The sequence below is a fragment of the Dama dama genome, chromosome 15 (assembly GCF_033118175.1).
Source record: "Dama dama isolate Ldn47 chromosome 15, ASM3311817v1, whole genome shotgun sequence".
NCBI classification, from domain to species: Eukaryota; Metazoa; Chordata; class Mammalia; order Artiodactyla; family Cervidae; genus Dama; species Dama dama.
This window is the reverse complement of record NC_083695.1, coordinates 63,254,774-63,272,932: the sequence shown is the minus strand read 5'-3', so window position 1 is coordinate 63,272,932 and position 18,159 is coordinate 63,254,774. Positions and strand designations below refer to the sequence as shown.

Below are 18,159 nucleotides of genomic sequence, written 5' to 3'. Positions count from 1 at the left end.
TCATGCTGGCCATGCCTGCTACACATGACCTCCCATGAAATTCAGATGCTACAGTGTTGATGTTCTTACCATTCACAGAGTCTTCACTCCTCTTAGTCATCTCATATTATGTAAAGATGTCACATTGCTATCCCTTCATTAAATTTGAGAAAAATGAAGCTGCTCAGAGACTTAAATAGTTTTCTGAGAGAAACAAGGTGGAATACTTTCAAGCATCTTTCTCTCATCTCTTCTGCAGTCACCCTGCCCACCATGTTATCATACCTGTGACCTCAGGGTGTTTCAGCAGGAGGAGGAGCCCATATCTCAGTGTGGTGCTTGTTGTTTCTGTCCCAGCTGCAAACAAATCCAATATAGTGTTTGCCAAGTTTTCAGCCGTATACACAAGTTCTTGATTGTCCTTTTCCTAGGAATAATTTAATTAAAAAGTTACAAAGTATACAAAAAAGGAAGAAGCATGAAACACTAGCACCTAAAAAACCAAGTTGACACAAATCATTCCTGAGGAAGTCCAGGCATGGGCTTACTAAATAAAAACTTTTAGATAAATGCCTTAAATATGCAACAACTGATGAAAATCATCAAGAATGAAAGAAAATCTGAAAAGTATATGAACAAGTACAGAATAATGAGAAAGTTTCTATAAAAACAAACCAAACAGAGTCTTGGAGCTAAAAAAAATGCAATCCTTGAAGATTTAAAATTTTACCAGAAAGTTTGAATAATAGACTACAGGAAACTCAAGAAAGAAACAACAAGCCTGAAGAAAGAATAAAAATTTGCAGTGTGATTATCAGAAAGAAAAAAGAATAAAGAAAAATAAACAGATCTTAACGGACCCATGGAACTCAGTCAATTGTAGTAACATCTACTTTATAGAGTCCCAGAAGAGAGATCAGGAAGGAATAAGTATTTAAAATAAGAATGACTGAAAACTTCCAAAATTTTGCGAAGTACCTGAATCTAGAAATCCAAAAAGTTAAACTCCAAGAAGGATAAAACCAAACAGACTCACAGTAAGGCATATTGTAATAAAACTGTCAAAAGCCAAAGCAAAGGAGAGAATGTTCAAGGCATCAAGAGAATAGTAACTTGTCATATACAAAGGATCATCCATATGATAACATATCAATTTTTCCACAAAAACTGTAGAGGCCAAAAAATCAGTGGAAAGATATATTTAAAATCTTGATGGTAATTATGTCCACCAAGACTTTTGTATGTGGCAAAACTATCCCTCCATAAAATAGGAGCTATAAGACACCCCAAAATAAAGGGTAAGGAGTTCATGGTTAACAAAACCAAAGATAGGAGGCAATAATTCAAAGCCAGATTGATAAAGTTCCTTGTTAAAAATAAGTATGTAGGCAAATAGAAAAGCAAAAACGACTATTATTGTTGTTGCTCAGTCACCAAGTCGCATCTAACTCTTTGGGACCCCAAGGACTGCAGCATGCCAGGCTTCCCTCTCTGCCACCATCTCCTGGAGTTTGCACAAGTTCATGTCCACTGAATCGGTGATACCATTCATCATCTGAGATGATTCATCCTCCAATCATCTCATTCTCTGTCATCCTTTTCTCCTTCTGCCCTCAGTATTTCCCAGCATTGGGGTCTTTTCCAATGAGTCGGCTGTGTGCATCAGGTGGCCAAAGTACTGGAATTTCAGGTTCAGCATCAGTCCTTCCAATCAACATTCAGGGTTGATTTCCTTTAAGATTGACTGGTTTGATCTTGCCATCCAAGGAACTCTCAAGAGCCTTCTTCAGCATCACAGTTCTGTACAGTTCAGTTCAGTTGCTCAGTTGTGTCCGACTCTTTGCGACCCCATGAATCGCAGCATGCCAGGCCTCCCTGTCCATCACAAACTCCCGGAGTTTACTCAAACTCATGTCCATCGAGTCGGTGATGCCATCCAGCCATCTCATCCTCTGTCGTCCCCTTCTCCTCCTGCCCCCAATCCCTCCCAGCATCAAGGTCTTTTCCAATGAGTGAACTCTTCACATGTGGTGGCCAAAGTATTGGAGTTTCAGCTTTAGCATCAGTCCTTCCAATCAACACCCAAGACTGATTGATTTTAGAATGGACTAGATGTTTCTGCTTTTTTATATGATTATACAGTGGAAGTGAGAACTAGATTTAAGGGACTAGATATGATAGAGTGCCTGATGAACTATGGATGGAGGTTCGTGAGATTGTACAGGAGACAGGGATCAAGACCATCCCCACAGAAAAGAAATGCAAAAAAGCAAAATGGCTGTTTGAGGAGGCCTTACAAATAGCTATGAAAAGAAGAGAAGTGAAAAGCAAAGGAGAAAAGGAAAGATATTCCCATTTAAATACAGAGTTCCAAAGAATAGCAAGGAGAGATAAAAAGGCCTTCCTCAGTGATCAGTGCAAAGAAATAGAGAAAAGCAATAGGATGGGAAAGACTAGAGATCTCTTCAAGAAAATTAGAGATACCAAGGGGACATTTCATGCAAAGATGGGCTCAATAAAGGACAGAAATGGTATGGACCTAACAGAAGCAGAAGATATTAAGAAGAGGTGGCAAGAACACACAGACTATACAAAAAAGATCTTCATGACCCAACCAACTCAATGATACAACTTATCTTCTCTGACCACAGTAAAAAGAGGCTAAACATTAATAGAAGAAAGAAAGAAAGTGAAATCGTGTCTGACTCTTTGTGACCCCATGGCCCGCCAAATTCCTCTGCCCATGGGATTCTCCAGGCAAGAATAATGGAGTGGGTTGCATTTCTTTCTCCAGGGGAATCTTCCTGACCCAGAGATCGAACCCAGGTCTCCTGCATTGCAGGCAGACTCTTAATGGTCTGAGCCACCTGAGAATCCCCTAAATATCAATAGCAGAATGAAAAATTAAAAATTCACAAATATATGAATGTAGAAAAATAAATCTGATAGTTCTACATGTAAAGACCTTGGAAGCTTCAACTCCATTCCTAAAAACAATTCAAAAGCTGAGCAGACCAAAAAGTAAACTTTTCAAAGATTCTTAAGAGTGTTGAGCACAAAGGGAACACCAATGCTCCCTAGACTGGAGAGGTTGACAGGGGAATACAGGGAGTCAGACTTACCAAAAGGAGCTTCAATGAGTGAAAAGAACCATTAGAACAAGTATCAGGGAAGGAAAAATCTGAATTGTAATAAAGAAATCGCTCAAGGTTTAGCATGAACAACTTTGAGAGACAGGGTGACCCCATCTTCCAGGGGCTATCAAATTTTTTTTGAGATTTATCTCTAGGAGCTTTAGCAAATTCTCAAAGTACAGCTGGAGAAAAAACAAACAAACAAACAAAAATACCTTTATGCTTCCAGCAGGGGAAGGGCAAAAGGAGTGTTTTTAAAATATATCAGAGCACTCGATTCTTCTTAAGAAACCTTGCCCTCAACAGAAACTAGCTAATCATTAGCCTCACCTGCTGGGGTATTATCAGAGCCTAACTGACTGAAGGAAAGGGAAATAATCCAGTCAGCTCTAGCATTCCATGTGAGGGAAGAAAAATATTCAACTCTAGTCTACTAAACCTATCCTTTCCCACCTAAGGAAGGAGAAAAACACGTGTGAGGCTACAGTCCAGAAGCAAAGGTTTGTTTAATGTATGAGACCGATTCATAGGACTATAGAATGTCCTCCTCCCACATGTCACCATCACATTACTAAATGACTATTTGTAACAGTTCCTTTCACCAAGCACAGCATGTTCACCATTCAACAAGAAATTACAAGGCATACCAAAAGGCAAAAACCAGAATTTGACAGAGCAAGCATCAAAACCAGACATGACAGGGATGTGGAATTATCAGACTAGGACATAAAATTATATTCCTCTGCTCATGGATTTAAAAGATAAAGTAGAAACCATGCAAGATCAGATTGGAAATGTAAGGAGAGACATAGAAATCCTAAAAAAGAATCAAAAAGAAATGCTAGAGATCAACACACTGTAACAGAAATAAAGAATGCCTTTGATGGGCTTCTCAGTACATGGGACACAGCTGAAGAAAGAATCTCTATCTTGAGGAAATCTCGACAGAAACCACCAGTGCAAATAGACCAGAGACTTTTAAAAAAGAGAAAACAAGCATATCCAAGGACTATGAGACAAGTTCAAAATGTGTAACATATTCGTGGTTGGAGATGGAGAAAAAAGAGAAAAAGGAACAGAAGAAATGTTTGAAACAATAATGACTGAGAATTTCCCCCAAATTAATATCACATACTAAACCACCAATTAAGAAAATTTAAGGAACATAAACAAAATATATATCAAAAAAGCAAAACATAATCCAAAAGCTCCTGCACCTAGGCATATATTTTCATATTACCTAAATAAATAAATATTTTAAAATTCTGAAAAATAGAGGAAAAGAGCATCTTACTTATTAAATAACAATAAGAAGAATCATTCCAACTTCTCCTTACATACCTCAGAAGCAAAAGGACAGTGGAGTGAAATATTTAAAGCATCAAGAGAAAGAAATCACCAACCAGGACTGTGAACCCTGCAAAATGATACTTCATTAGGGAAAGAGAAATGAAGACTTTCTTGGGGGGAAAAAAGCCTGAAAATCAGAAATTGAGAGAATTTGTTGCCAATAGAACCACCTTGCAAGAACTGTTAAAAGAATTTTTCAGAGAGAAGGAAAATCACATAGGTGAGAAACATATCTATATAAATGAAGAGCTACAAAGAATAAGTGAAGGTTAAACAAAGGTATTTTCTTTGTTCTTAATTGATCTCAAAGCTAAAAGTTTGTTCAAAATAATAACAATGAATTTAATTGGATAATGCTTATGAATATGTCATACAAATATATATGCTTATATAAAAGTGGGAAGAATGATAGCCTGATACAAGGAATGGAAGGGAAGAATCAAAATTATTTTGTTACTACCTGTGAAATGGTGCTGAAACAACTAGGTAAGCTCAAGGAAAGGAGTGAAGTTAAGTCAGCCTCACTTCATACACAAAAAGTAACTCAGAATAGATGAAAACTTTAATGTAAGAGCTAAATATATAATACTCTTAGAAGAAACAGTGGTAAATCTTCACAGACACAAATTTGGCATCTGACACCAAAGTTACAAATATATGTGTATATATTTGTCTTATATATGTATTTGTCTGATACATATGCTGGACTTCATCAAGTAAAAAATGTTGTGTATCAAAGTAAAAATATTTGTGTATCAAAAGACATAATCGAAGATCTGAAATGACAACTATAAATTGAGAAAAAAAAACTGAAAAAAAAAACCTGGCATTTTATATATATGTAAGGGCATAATGCACAAAATATCAAATTTTACAGCTCAAAGATAAAGACAAGCAACACAATTTTAAAATGGCAAAGAACTTGAATGATATTTTTCCAAAGGAGCTATAAAAATGGGTAACAACCCACAGTTCAGTTCAGTTCAGTTGCTCAGTTGTGCCCGAGTCTTTGCGACCCCATGAGCCGCAGCACGCCAGGCCTCCCTGTCCATCACCAACTCCCGGAGTTCATCCAAACTCATGTCCATTGAGTCGGTGATGCCATCTAACCCTCTCATCCTCTGTCATTCCCTTCTCCTCCTGCTGTCAATCTTTCCCAACATCAGGGCCTTTTCAAATGAGTCAGCTCTTTGCATCAGGTGGCCAACGTATTGGAGTTTCAGCTTCAACATCAGTCCTTCCAATGAACACCCAAGATTGATCTCCATTAGGATGGACTGGTTGGATCTCCTTGTAGTCCAAGGGACTCTCAAGAGTCTTGTCCAACACCACAGTTCAAAAGCATCAATTCTTCTGCACTCAGCTTTCTTTATAGTCCAACTCTCATATCCATACATGACTACTGGAAAACCCATAGCATTGACTAGATGGACCTTTGTGGACAAAGTAATATGCTTTTTAATATGCTGTCTAGGTTGGTCATAACTTTCCTTCCAAAGAGTAAGTGTCTTTTAATTTCATTGCTGCAATCACCATCTACAGTGATTTTGGAGACCAAAAATATAAAAGTCAGCCACTGTTTCCCCATCTATTTGCCATGAAGTGATGGGACCGGATGCCATGATCTTAGTTTTCTGAATGTTGAGCTTTAAGCCAACTTTTTCACTCTCCTCTTTCACTTTCATCAGGAAGCTCTTTAGTTTTCTTCACTTTCTGCCATAAGGGTGGTGTCATCTGCATATCTGAGGTTATTGATATTTCTCCCAGCAATCTTGATTCCAGCTTGTGATTCCTCTAGCCCAGCATTTCTCATGATGTACTCTGCATATAAGTTAAATAAGCAGGGTGACAATATACAGCCTTGACATACTCCCTTCCTGATTTGGAACCAGTCTGTTGTTCCATGTCCAGTTCTAACTGTTGCTTCCTGACCTGCATACAGATTTCTCAAGAGGCAGGTCAGGTGATCTGGTATTTCCATTTCTTTCAGAATTTTCCACAGTTTATTGTGATCCACACAGTCAAAGGCTTTAGCATAGTCAATAAAGCAGAAACAGAAGTTTTTCTGGAACTCTCTTGCTTTTTTTTGATTATCCAGCGAATGTTGGCAATTTGATCTCAGGTTCCTCTGCCTTTTCTAGTTCCAACTTGGACAGCTGGAAGTTCACGGTTCACGTATTGCTGATGCCTGGCTTGGAGAGTTTTGAGCATTACTAGAGTATGAGATGAGTTCAATTGTGTGGTAGTTTAACATTCTTTGGCATTGCCTTTCCTTGGGATTGGAGTGAAAACTGACCTTTTCCAGTCCGGTGGTCATTGCTGAGTTTTCAAATTTGCTAACATATTGAGTGCAGCACTTTCACAGCATCATTTTTTAGGATATGAAATAGCTCAACTGGAATTCCATCACCAGTGGCTAGTTTTGGAATTCCAAAAATAAGACTCAGATCATGAACTCCTTATTGCCAAATTCAGACTTAAATTGAAGAAAGTGGGGAAAACCACTTGACTATTGAGGTATGACCTAAATAAAATCCCTTATGATTATACCGTGGAAGTGAGAAATAGATTTAAGGGACTAGATCTGATAGAGTGCCTGATGAACTATGGATGGAGATTCGTGACATTGTATAGGAGACAGGGATCAAGACCATCCCCAAGAAAAAGAAATGCAAAAAAGCAAATGGCTGTCTGAGGAGGCCTTACAAATAGAGGTGAAAGGAAGAGAAGTGAAAAGCAAAGGAGAAAAAGAAAGAAATACCCATTTGAATGCAGAATTCCAAAGAATAGCATGGAGATATAAGAAAGCCTTCCTCAGCGATCAATGCAAAGAAATAGAGGAAAACAATAGAATGGGAAAAGCTAGTGTTCTCATCAAGAAAATGAGAGATACCAAGGGAACATTTCATGCAAAGATGGGCTCAAAAAAGGACAGAAATGGTAGGGACCTAACAGAAGCAGAAGATATTAAGAAGAGGTAGCAAGAATACATAGAAGAACTAAACAAAAAAGATCTTCATGATCTAGATAACAACCCATAAACATCCTACAAAAATACGTTCAACATTATCATTCATTCAGTTCAGTTCAGTTCAGTCGCTCAGTCATGTCTGACTCTTTGCGACCCCATGAATCGCAGCACGCCAGGCCTCCCTGTCCATCACCAACTCCTGGAGTCTACCCAAACCCATGCCCATCGAGTCGGTGATGCCATCCAGCCATCTCATCCTCTGCCATCCCCTTCTCCTCCTGCCCCCTATCCCTCCCAGCATCAAGGTCTTTTCCAATGAGTCAACTCCTCGAATGAGGTGGCCAAAGTATTGGAGTTTCAGCTTCAGCATCAGTCGTTCCAATGAACACCCAGGACTGATCTCCTTTAGGATGGACTGGTTGGATCTCCTTGCAGTCCAAGGGACTCTCAAGAGTCTTCTCCAACACCATAGTTCAAAAGCATCAATTTTTCAGCGCTCAGCTTTCTTCACAGTCCAACTCTCATATACATACATGACCCTTGGAAAAACCATAGCCTTGACCAGATGGACCTTTGTTGGCAGAGTAATGGCTCTGCTTTTTAATATGCTATCTAGGTTGGTCATAACTTTCCTTCCAAAGAGTAAGCGTTTTTTAATTTCATGGCTGCAGTCACCATCTGCAGTGATTTTGGAGCCCCAAGAAATAAAGTCTGACACTGTTTCCACTGTCTCCCAATCTATTTCCCTTGAGGTGATGGGACCTCATCATTCATTAGGGAAATGTAAATTAAAGCTACAATGAGAAACCTCTTCATATTAACTAGGCAAGTTTTAATAATGACAAGAAATTGTAAATTAAGTACTGGCAATTATGTCAGAAAACAGAGACCTTTAATTGCCAGTGGGAATATAAATACTGCAGTCACTGTGAAAAAGTTTGGCTGTTCCTCAAAATATTAGACATAAAATTACCACATCTCATCACTTCCGCTCCATGAAGAAACAACAATACATGAAAGAATAAAAATTATCATATGTACATAAAATAAAAAATTATGCAGCCATAAAAGAGAAAAACAAAGTACTGATACATACTATAAGCTAGATAAACCTCCAAAACATACTAGGTGAAAGAAGTTAGAGACAAAAGTGGCAACACTGTGAGTTCTGTTATACACTATATCCATAACAAGAAAATTCATAGACTCAAAACATAGACTACAGGTTGACATATGATGGGGTGGAGGGAATGGACAGTGATGATTTAATGGATATGATATGCTTCTGTAAAGTGATGAAAAAATATTTTAATGAACGAGTTAATTGTAACACAATAATGTGAATGCACTAAGTATCAATAAAGTGTACAATTTAAAATGGTTAATTAAGCCCACTCCAGTACCCTTGCCTGGAAAATCCCATGGACAGAGGAGCCTGGTATGCTACAGTCCATGGGGTCGCAAAGAGTTGGACACGACTGAGCGACTTCACTTCACTTTTATATTTTCTACACAATTTGTATGATAAATATGTATCATCTTTAAAACAAAATAAAGTTCTTGTTTAGTACCTTGAAAAAAAATTAAAATGGTTAATTATATGGATGCAAATTTCACCTCAATTTAAAAATGGCATTACTTCAAAAGTTGATCTACATATTTCCTGCAATCCATATCAAAATCACCACTGATTTCTTTGCATAAATTGGTAAGTTTATCCCAAAATGCATCTGGAAATTCAAGAGACACACAAAAGCCAAAGCAATCTTAAAAATGAAAAAATTAAAGGACTCACACTTCTCAACTTCGAAACTAACTATTGTTTTTCAGTTGCTAACTTGTGTCCAACTCTTTGCGACCCCATGGACTGTAGCAGGCAAGGCTCCTCTGTCCTCCACTACCTCCTAAAGTTTCCTCAAATTAATGTCCATTAAGTCAGTGATGCTATCTACCCATCTCATCTTGTGCCATCCCCTTCTCCTTTTGCCTTCAATCCTTCCCAGCACCAGGGTCTTTTCCAATGAGTCAGTTCTTCATATTAGGTGGCCAAAATATTGGAGCTTTAGCCTCAGCATCAGTCCTTCCAATGATTATTCAGGGTTGATTTTCTTTAGGATTGACTGATTTGCTATCCTTACAATCTAAGGGACTCAAGTTCTCGAGCACCACAATTTGAAAGCATCAATTCTTTGGCACTCAGCCTTTTTTATGGTCCAACTCTCATATCCATACATGACTACTGGAAAAACCATAGCTTTAACTATATGGACCTATGCTGGCAAAGAGATGTCTCTGATTTAAAAAAGAAAAAATAAAGAAAACAACCAGTAATTAAAATGACCAGATGAAAGTGTAAGGGCTGATATTCAGATTATTGGAAAAGATGTCAAATTACACAAATAAACCCTCATATTTTGGGTCAGTTGATTTTTGACAAAGATGCTGAGATGATTCATGTGGGGAAAATAGTCTTCAACAAATGATGCACAATTCATGCTCACAAAGACATGTAACTCCAACTCCATATCTCTGCCAATTCATTTTACTTCACACAAAATTAAGGCTTCTCTTCCACCCACCTACTCTTTCCCATCACGGGCCAATATATACGGCATTATATATACAGCATTCACCCATCTGAAATTCCCTACCTTGCCCTTCAGTGCTAATATATTCAGATTTATTTCCAACCACCTGACATGCAAAAAGTTCAGCTAGATTAAGCCATTCTTTTCCATTTCCTCATACAGTGTGTGCAACGATCATGTCCATCATCATATCATACCATGATATTTGTATTTTCTAACTTGTTTCTAAATGTTTCCATTTCACCTGTGTGTCATTCTGTCTTTCCATAGGTATATTATTAGTATGTGAAGAGTAGAATCAATATATTCAACTGATTAAACAGTTAAATGTTATATCTTCCACAATAGATTCTTACTATAGATTTATGCACAATTCAAATACTTGTCAGCATAGAATGTCAAACCACTGAACTATCTCCAATAAATTCAATGAACCCCCAAACTGCATAAGCAATCAAGTTATTGAGTTGTCATTAACATTTTACCTGCTCCATCTTGATTAGGAAACAATCAATAAAATCCCGAGGATTGTTAATGTCCAGGGATGTTTGGTGTTCTCTTGTTTTCTCAAAAATATAACTCTTTAAATTAGCACAGTTTTTAAGGAATTTGTTATGGCTCCCTGGGAGATAATCAATGAGAACAGGGAAAGTATTGCAGACCTACAAAAGAAAACAATAGTTTACTAAATGGAGAACACTTTATGAAAATTTATATACTATATGCCCATCCTTGGTGAGCAGCCATGTTAAAATAGTAATATAACATGGTCTCTGTATTGAAGGAAATATTTATTTCACAATACACAGTATCTATGTTGATAGATGTATTTGAGGAAGAAAATTCAACCCAGGGATGACAGATGATAATCATTTCCTATATTCACACATCATGTTTATAGTATAAAATTATCCTTATATCAATTATCTTATTATTTTTTTACAACAAGTTTTCCCTACAATCATGAAATAAGGGATGGATTTACATTTTATAGATGACAATAGAGGTTAAGATAATTTGGATAACTTGATATACACAGAGCTGATTCCTGGTGTTTCTATTTCTGTTTAGTAGCCTCAAACATAAAATCAGTATTTTAGAACCTAGAAGGTTCACAAGACACCATGAAACACAACTCAACATTTTATGGATAAAGTAACTGGGAACCAGAGCAGTTAAGTGACCTTTATGAGGTCACATCATTTTCTTTTAGGCAGAGGGCAGAACATGTCAGTTTAGCACAGGGTACACCTGTGAGGTTTGTTTATGGTTCCTACACCAAGGAAACAATCATTTTGTCATCCCCAAAGCAATTATTTTGTCAGTCAGGATGCCAACTGAAGTATCAAACTCTCCTATCCTAGTCAACGTCCACTGGCAGCACTCTCCACCTTAAAGGAGATCTTCTCTTCCTTCCCCAAAGCAGATATTTCTGCCAATTAATACACTGAAGTAGTAACTAAGTGGAGACTGAATGACTAGCCTTGTGGGCAATGGAATCCTTTCCAGAAGGGTCTGGAAGTCCATCTATGCTGTGGGCATGCTTTGGAGAAGTCACCGAAGTAGTTTATGGAAAAACCCCTGAAAGGAGTCAACAGGACTGAATTGCAGTTCTGTATTATTCTGGGCATGTACTTTCCTGTCTGCTCTTAAATGGCTCAGCCATCTACCCCAGATGAGCACTCCACGATGCTAAGCTCTGGGCAGGACTGTGCTCTTCATACATTCACCTCACAGCTTTGTGCAAAGAGAGATCTGGACCTCACACAGAAGAGGGCAGAAATGATTCCTCGAGAAGAAAGGAACTTAGCCTCACCTGCAGCCATGGAGAGCTTAGAATTCTGGCGTTTTCATTAAACATTTTCATCATATCTAGAAAAAACTGATCTTTATACTCAAAACGGTTCTGGAAAATAATGGAGCAGATCACATTGCAGGGAGCACAGCCCAGGATGAAAGTGGGATCACAGGGCAACCCTAAAGAATAACAATTTAAACACATCATTAAAGCATACATGTGAAAAACATTTTGCCTTTGAGGCAACAGGTAAAGGTTATGTTAGAAAGTTTGTCAGTATTTCTGCTACAAATTCCCTTAACAGCACAATATTCAACATGCATAAAATTAACACATCACTTTCATCTTGATCTGAATAGCTAGTTAAATAACGTTTTTTAAAAAATATTAAAATCATATCCACTGACAATACTTGTGCTCTCTTCACCCAGTGTTCCTTTGTCCAAGGGATAAAGAAGAAAATATTTAAAACTACTATTTTCAAGAGAAATAGGAGAGACTATAAGTGCATCCCTTGGGTGGTTTACAATCCCCCTGGACTGGCAAGATGCAGAACTGGCAGAGAACAGCAGGGGGCACACCATGCAATACAAACACTAAATCTGAATACAAGCAATTGTTGGGAAAAGGATTATGGAAGCTCAAAAAAGGAAAAGGGCTGCTCTCTCGAAACATCCCACCCTCGCCTTCTTCCACAGAGTTCAAAAGTCTGTTCTGTACATCTGTGTCTCTTTTTCTGTTTTGCATATAGGGTTATCATTACCATCTTTCTAAATTCCATATATATGTGTTAGTATGCTGTAATGTTCTTTATCTTTCTGGCTTACTTCACTCTGTATAATGGGCTCCAGTTTCATCCATCTCATTAGAACTGATTCAAATGAATTCTTTTTAACAGCTGAGTAATATTCCATGGTGTATATGTACCACTGCAATGTTGTGAAGTAATTAGCCTCCAACTAATAAAAATAAATGAAAAAAAAAAAAAAAAAGGAAAAGGGCAACTTTCAATTAGTTGTAAGAAGTGGTTGTACTTCTTGAGTAATTATATTTTGTAGTATTTGTGTGGTACCTCAGCATTTTCAAAGCCCCTTCAGTTAAACTCACTGAATATATTTCACACTATTGTTGTTAGGTATTACTATGCCCATTTTAAAGAATAAGAGGACAAGGTCCTGGAAGCAGGAGAGATTCAGCCAGAGTCACATGGTAAGATAGGGGCAACACTGGGACTCAAACCTGGGTTTTTGGAGTTCAAGTTCACTGGGCCATGCAATGCTCCCACTGCTTTCTAATCCTATCATTCTTTGCCTTTAAATTAGAATTTAAGAGCAAAGCCATGAAGCAAAATGAAAATGCAATTTAAAAATCGTGGGTACAAAATTAGAATCACAGACATAGAAAACAAACTGGTGGTTGCCAGTGGGGAGGGGTTTGATGGAGGGGTGGAGTGGAGTGAAAAGTTGGGGTTAGAAGATTTTAAGAGTTATGTATAAAGTGGGTAAACAACAAGGTCCTACTGTACAGCATGGAGAACTATATTTGTTATCCTATGGTAAACCATAATGGAAAAAATATTTTAAACAGAATGTGTATATATATAAAAGCAAACTAAACCACTTTGCTTTACAGCAGAAATTAACACAACATTGTAAATCAACTACACTTCAATGAAGGAAATTGATTAAAAAATAATTTAAAAAATTTTAAATGATGGAATTTTCATATAATTTAATTACTCACATTGTCAATGCTGATTATCATCCATCTGAAAATTCTGTAGAAAATTAAACACTGGGGACTTTCCAGTGGTGGTCCGGTGGTTAAGAATTTACCTTCCAATGCAGGGGATGTGGGATCTATTAGAGAACTAAGATTCCACATACCACAAGGCAACTAAGCCTGTGAATCTCAACCAGGGAGCCCACGTGCTGCAAACTACAGAGTCCGCAGGCCACAACTAGAGAGAAACCCACATACTGCAATCAAGATCCAGGATGCCACAACTAAAATTCAGTGCAGCCAAAACTAAATAAATATAAAGAAAAAAGAGGAGAAAGCCAGAGAACAATCAGCTGCAATCTCAGGGTATCAGTTATATGAATGAATTATATTCATATAAAGAATTTTTCTGAATTTTTTCAAATCATGGAAAATCTGTACTAGATAATGTACAATGTTGCTTAGAACTTCAAGATAAAGCTATTTAAAAGGGAGACAATATGATAAATAGATACACTGGAATTTTATTCAGCCATAAAAATGAAAGATTGCATCATATGCTACAACATGAATGAAAAGTGAACACACTGTACTAAGTGAAAATAACTGATTACAGAAGAACAAATGTTGCATGATTCCATTTATATATGTATGTATATATGTATACATGTGTGTGTGTGTGTATATATATATATATATAGTAGTCAAACTCATAGAAACAGAAAACAGAATGCTAGTTGCCAGAGTCTGGGGGAAGAGGAAATGAAGATGACTCTAGTAGGCCTCTACCCTTGAGTAACTCATGCAAAGAATGAGATCTAGAAACCTCATTGTGTCCCTAGGGAGCTCACGTAAGAGTATCAACAAATGTTGGTTTCTTTGTTGGTGTTGTGTTGTTTTTTTAAGGTACAGAAGGTTCCAGGAAGAGATTTTTCTCAAAAGCCAGTTCAAACCAGGTTGGGCCCAACCACAAGACTGGAGACTGAGCACACAAACCAAAAACTGTCCAAAAGCTACCTTTGCTTCATGTGAATGTGAACATCTCCTCTGCAGTCAGAGATTAAGGCCCATTAACATAACACAAGATGTATGAAGAAGCATGTTTCCACACTGGGCGTCTATGAAATTATGACCACCTTTATATGTAATGACAAAACTTTCCTGCTAATATTCATCCCCTGCCCTGATAAAAAGACAAAGCTTTCCTTGTTCAGGAAGCCAGAAAAATGATTCCCTTTACTAGATGCAAATAAACACTTCAATTTGTATGGCAATTACTCTTGGAGTTGTCTCTGATTAAACACTCACTGAGAAGTGAACTCCTTTTGATATGGTAACAGAGAGTCATAGTTCAAAGAGTACAGAGTATCAGGCATGTGAGATGGCAATTACTCTTGGAGTTGTCTCTGATTAAACACTCACTGAGAAGTGAACTCCTTCTGGTATGGTAACAGAGAGTCATAGTTCAAAGAGTACAGAGTATCAGGCATGTGAGATGAAAAGTTCTAGAGACCTGCTGTATGACAGTATGATTTTAGTTAACAAACTCAGTGCTGTAAGCAAGTATTCACTGAACAATTTGCTAAGATGGTAAGATTTCATGTTAGGTGGGTTTTTTTTTTTGTTTTTTTACTATAAATTTTTGAAAGATTTTGGAAGAATTGGTAGGACATAGATAAAAGAAACATGTATCTTGGGCTTCTGTGCCAGGTTCCAGGGTCCTAAGTCTAAAAAAAAAAAAATTTACTTTAGCTAGACTTGCAGAGGTAATTTGGAAAACAGGTAATTTGGGGGTGGGTATTTCTTTGTCTATATGTGAGTCACAGGTTAAATCTGATTTGCTGACTTTTGTTTCACTTAATACAGGATAAAGAATTTTATTTTATTTTTATTTTTTGGTTTATTAGAGTAGTTTTATTGCTGTCAACCAAAGAACTAAAAAACTAGGTATAAAGAACCAAAAGAAAGAAAAGTTCAATCACAAAAGAAAAGAACACATGAGCGATTACGTGTGGGTTGCTCCTAGATAGAGAAACTCAATCAGTAAAGATGTAAGTTTTCTTCCAGATTAATTATTATAATTATCTGCAATCATGATTCCACTGTAAGGGTGTAACTCAATTAATTTATTTAAAAACAAGAAAATAGGACAACTTTACAACTATAGTTCAGTGGATCTTCCCATCAGTTAGGAAAAAAAAAAGAACAAATAAGCTCTGTTTATTGTAGGAAGGAACAAGAATAAACACATACATGAACAAACATAAAAGAAATCTAGCAATAACTTCATAAATGATAAAATTCTAATTGAAAACTAGTAAAAAGCTATTCAAACAAGTTATACCCTCCCTCCATATTACAAACACACACTCACATGCTCTAGTTTAACTAAAGGTGTAAATTTAAAGTATAGAACCATAAAAATTTAAGAAACATTTAAGAGACTATTTTCATCATCTTGGTGTAGGGAGGGTCTACATTAAGAAAAAAGCTTTGAACAAACATCATAAGGGAAAGAACAGATATATTTGTTTACATAAAACATAATAATAGAAGTTATTACACAGCAAAAGTCACCATAACGAAGATTGAAAATTCATTTGACAAGTGAATACATACTTTTCCTCAGTAATCCAAGAACTGCAATTTTAAACAGCTAGTCAAATTGAGAATGATTGAAAGGCCTATTGAGAAGGAAGCTCCAAACACTGGACAGAGATAAGTATATTTCTGATGGGCAATTTGGTAAAGGACCTTAAATTATAGTGAAGTGAAAGTCACTCAGCCATGTCCAACTCTTTGTGACCCCATGGGCTATACAGCCCATGGAATTCTTTAGGCCAGAATACTGGACTGGGTATCCTTACCCTTCTCCAAGAGATCTTCCCAGTCCAGGGACTGAACCCAGGTCTCCTGCACCACAGGCAGATTAAGTGCACATCAATTTCGACTCACCAAATTTACTTCTAGAAATTTATTAAATGGACATACTTTGACAAGTACAAAAAGATAATATATGTTTGATCCTTTGAGCATAGGAATAATAACTTGGAAACAACCTGAATGATCAACAGTGGTGGATTATTCATGAAAAAAAAAAAAAGCAAAACCATGCAGGAAAATATTTATTATACAGTCATTAAATATTCTGAATTATGACTAAAAGTAATAAACAGATGTTCATAAGACATAAAGTAATATAAAGCGGGCTACTATATTCAGTTTGTGTCTACACTATGGAGTATAATCCCAAAATATTTAAAATAGCAGAATTTGGGACTTCCAAGTTGGTCCAGTGGCTAAGACTCCATGTTCCCAATGCAGGGGGCCTGGGTTCAATTCTTGGTCAGGGAACTAGATCCCAAATACCGTATCTAAGACCCAGTGCAGCCAAATAAATAAATAAATATCAAAAAAATAAATAGTGGAATTTGTAATATAAGCTGAAAATTAGAGTCATTGCAACAAACACTTTATAGGTGATTACACCTGGTACTGCAAGGTAAATAATTACCATACATTTGTTACAAAGTCCAATAACAGTGCGGCAAAGTTTGAAAATTGAAAAGAGAGCCAAATTTGGCTTAGAGAAGACAGGGTAAGCAGGTGTTGAAATGTTGAAATCTAGTTAAATAAAACATTTTGTAACTTATGACATAGCAAATATTTATTCAAAATATATAAATCAATACAGTGAGTATTATGCAACAGAAAATAATTAGTGCTGCTATTTTAAAATCGTGTTGATTTTTAGAAAAATCATAACTGATGAGAACTGCAATAAGATATCCCTAAACGATTAAAATCATATGGCATTACTATTGGCCAGAATTGTAGGTTTTGCCCCTGGAAGTACTCTCAGACAAATCTGTGAGAATGAACACATAAGTATAGTTTAATTAAGTGGATGTACATGATACTAGTTTCACGCTCCATAAGGGTATGAGGAGGTCATTCCCACCCTGTCCAGTTAACAACTATTCCCTGCTGAAATGCTCTGAAATAGACCATCCATATTTACGCCATGAGAAAAATATTGTTTTCTCACTTTTTCAGGAAATGATTCAGAAATATTTGTTGGTATTTCTGATGTGAAAACAAGGTTCAGAGAAAGTATGATAAGTGATCTTTAAATCCACACTGTGTGCACAACCATGGGTGTACACTAAACGATCAGCATGGCTACGCAAAAGCTCCCTCGGCTCCCTCTTCTTCACAGCCTCCCACTTCGAAGGAAGGGCTGGCAATCATGGTCCATAGGAACAATGTGGCCACTCCGGAAATGTTTCCAAGGGCGTCATTAGAGAAGACAGCAGTCCGTTAAAGTCAGAGTTATAGATAATAGACTCACCCACCATTGGTTTTTCTCAACTCCTCCACAAGGCAACGCGCTTCCTCTTGAACTCGGTCCTCAATGGTCCTCTTCCCCATCCCCAAATTCCGCAGGGTCATGAGGGAGAAGCGCCGGGTCTCCTTCCATCTCTTGCCATTGCTGAAAAGGATTCCTACCAGGAGAACAGAAACTATTAACAGGAGGGAGGCCCGAGGCAAGGAGGAGTGAGCTTACAGTTGGCAGCCCTTCTGGTGGATCCAGCTCTGCTGGAGGGTTCTTCAAAT

General features: G+C 37.2%; 1 protein-coding gene across 7 annotated transcripts in view; it reads right to left on the bottom strand.

The window, feature by feature from the left end:
- The window catches only part of LOC133070273 (cytochrome P450 2C18-like), a 94,896-nt gene that overhangs the window by 74,752 nt on the left and 1,985 nt on the right, over positions 1–18,159 (bottom strand). For all 7 annotated transcript variants that reach the window (XR_009696118.1, XR_009696116.1, XR_009696117.1 and 4 more), the window contains exons 3-6: positions 17,898–18,047; positions 11,839–11,999; positions 10,508–10,684; positions 265–406 (exon numbers count right to left, since the gene is read on the bottom strand). Coding sequence is in view for 4 of the 7 variants with exons in the window: in XM_061162232.1 (XP_061018215.1) it covers positions 265–406; positions 10,508–10,684; positions 11,839–11,999; positions 17,898–18,047 (630 nt within the window). In the remaining 3 variants the exon portion in view is untranslated. The remainder of the gene's footprint in view (positions 1–264; positions 407–10,507; positions 10,685–11,838; positions 12,000–17,897; positions 18,048–18,159) is intronic.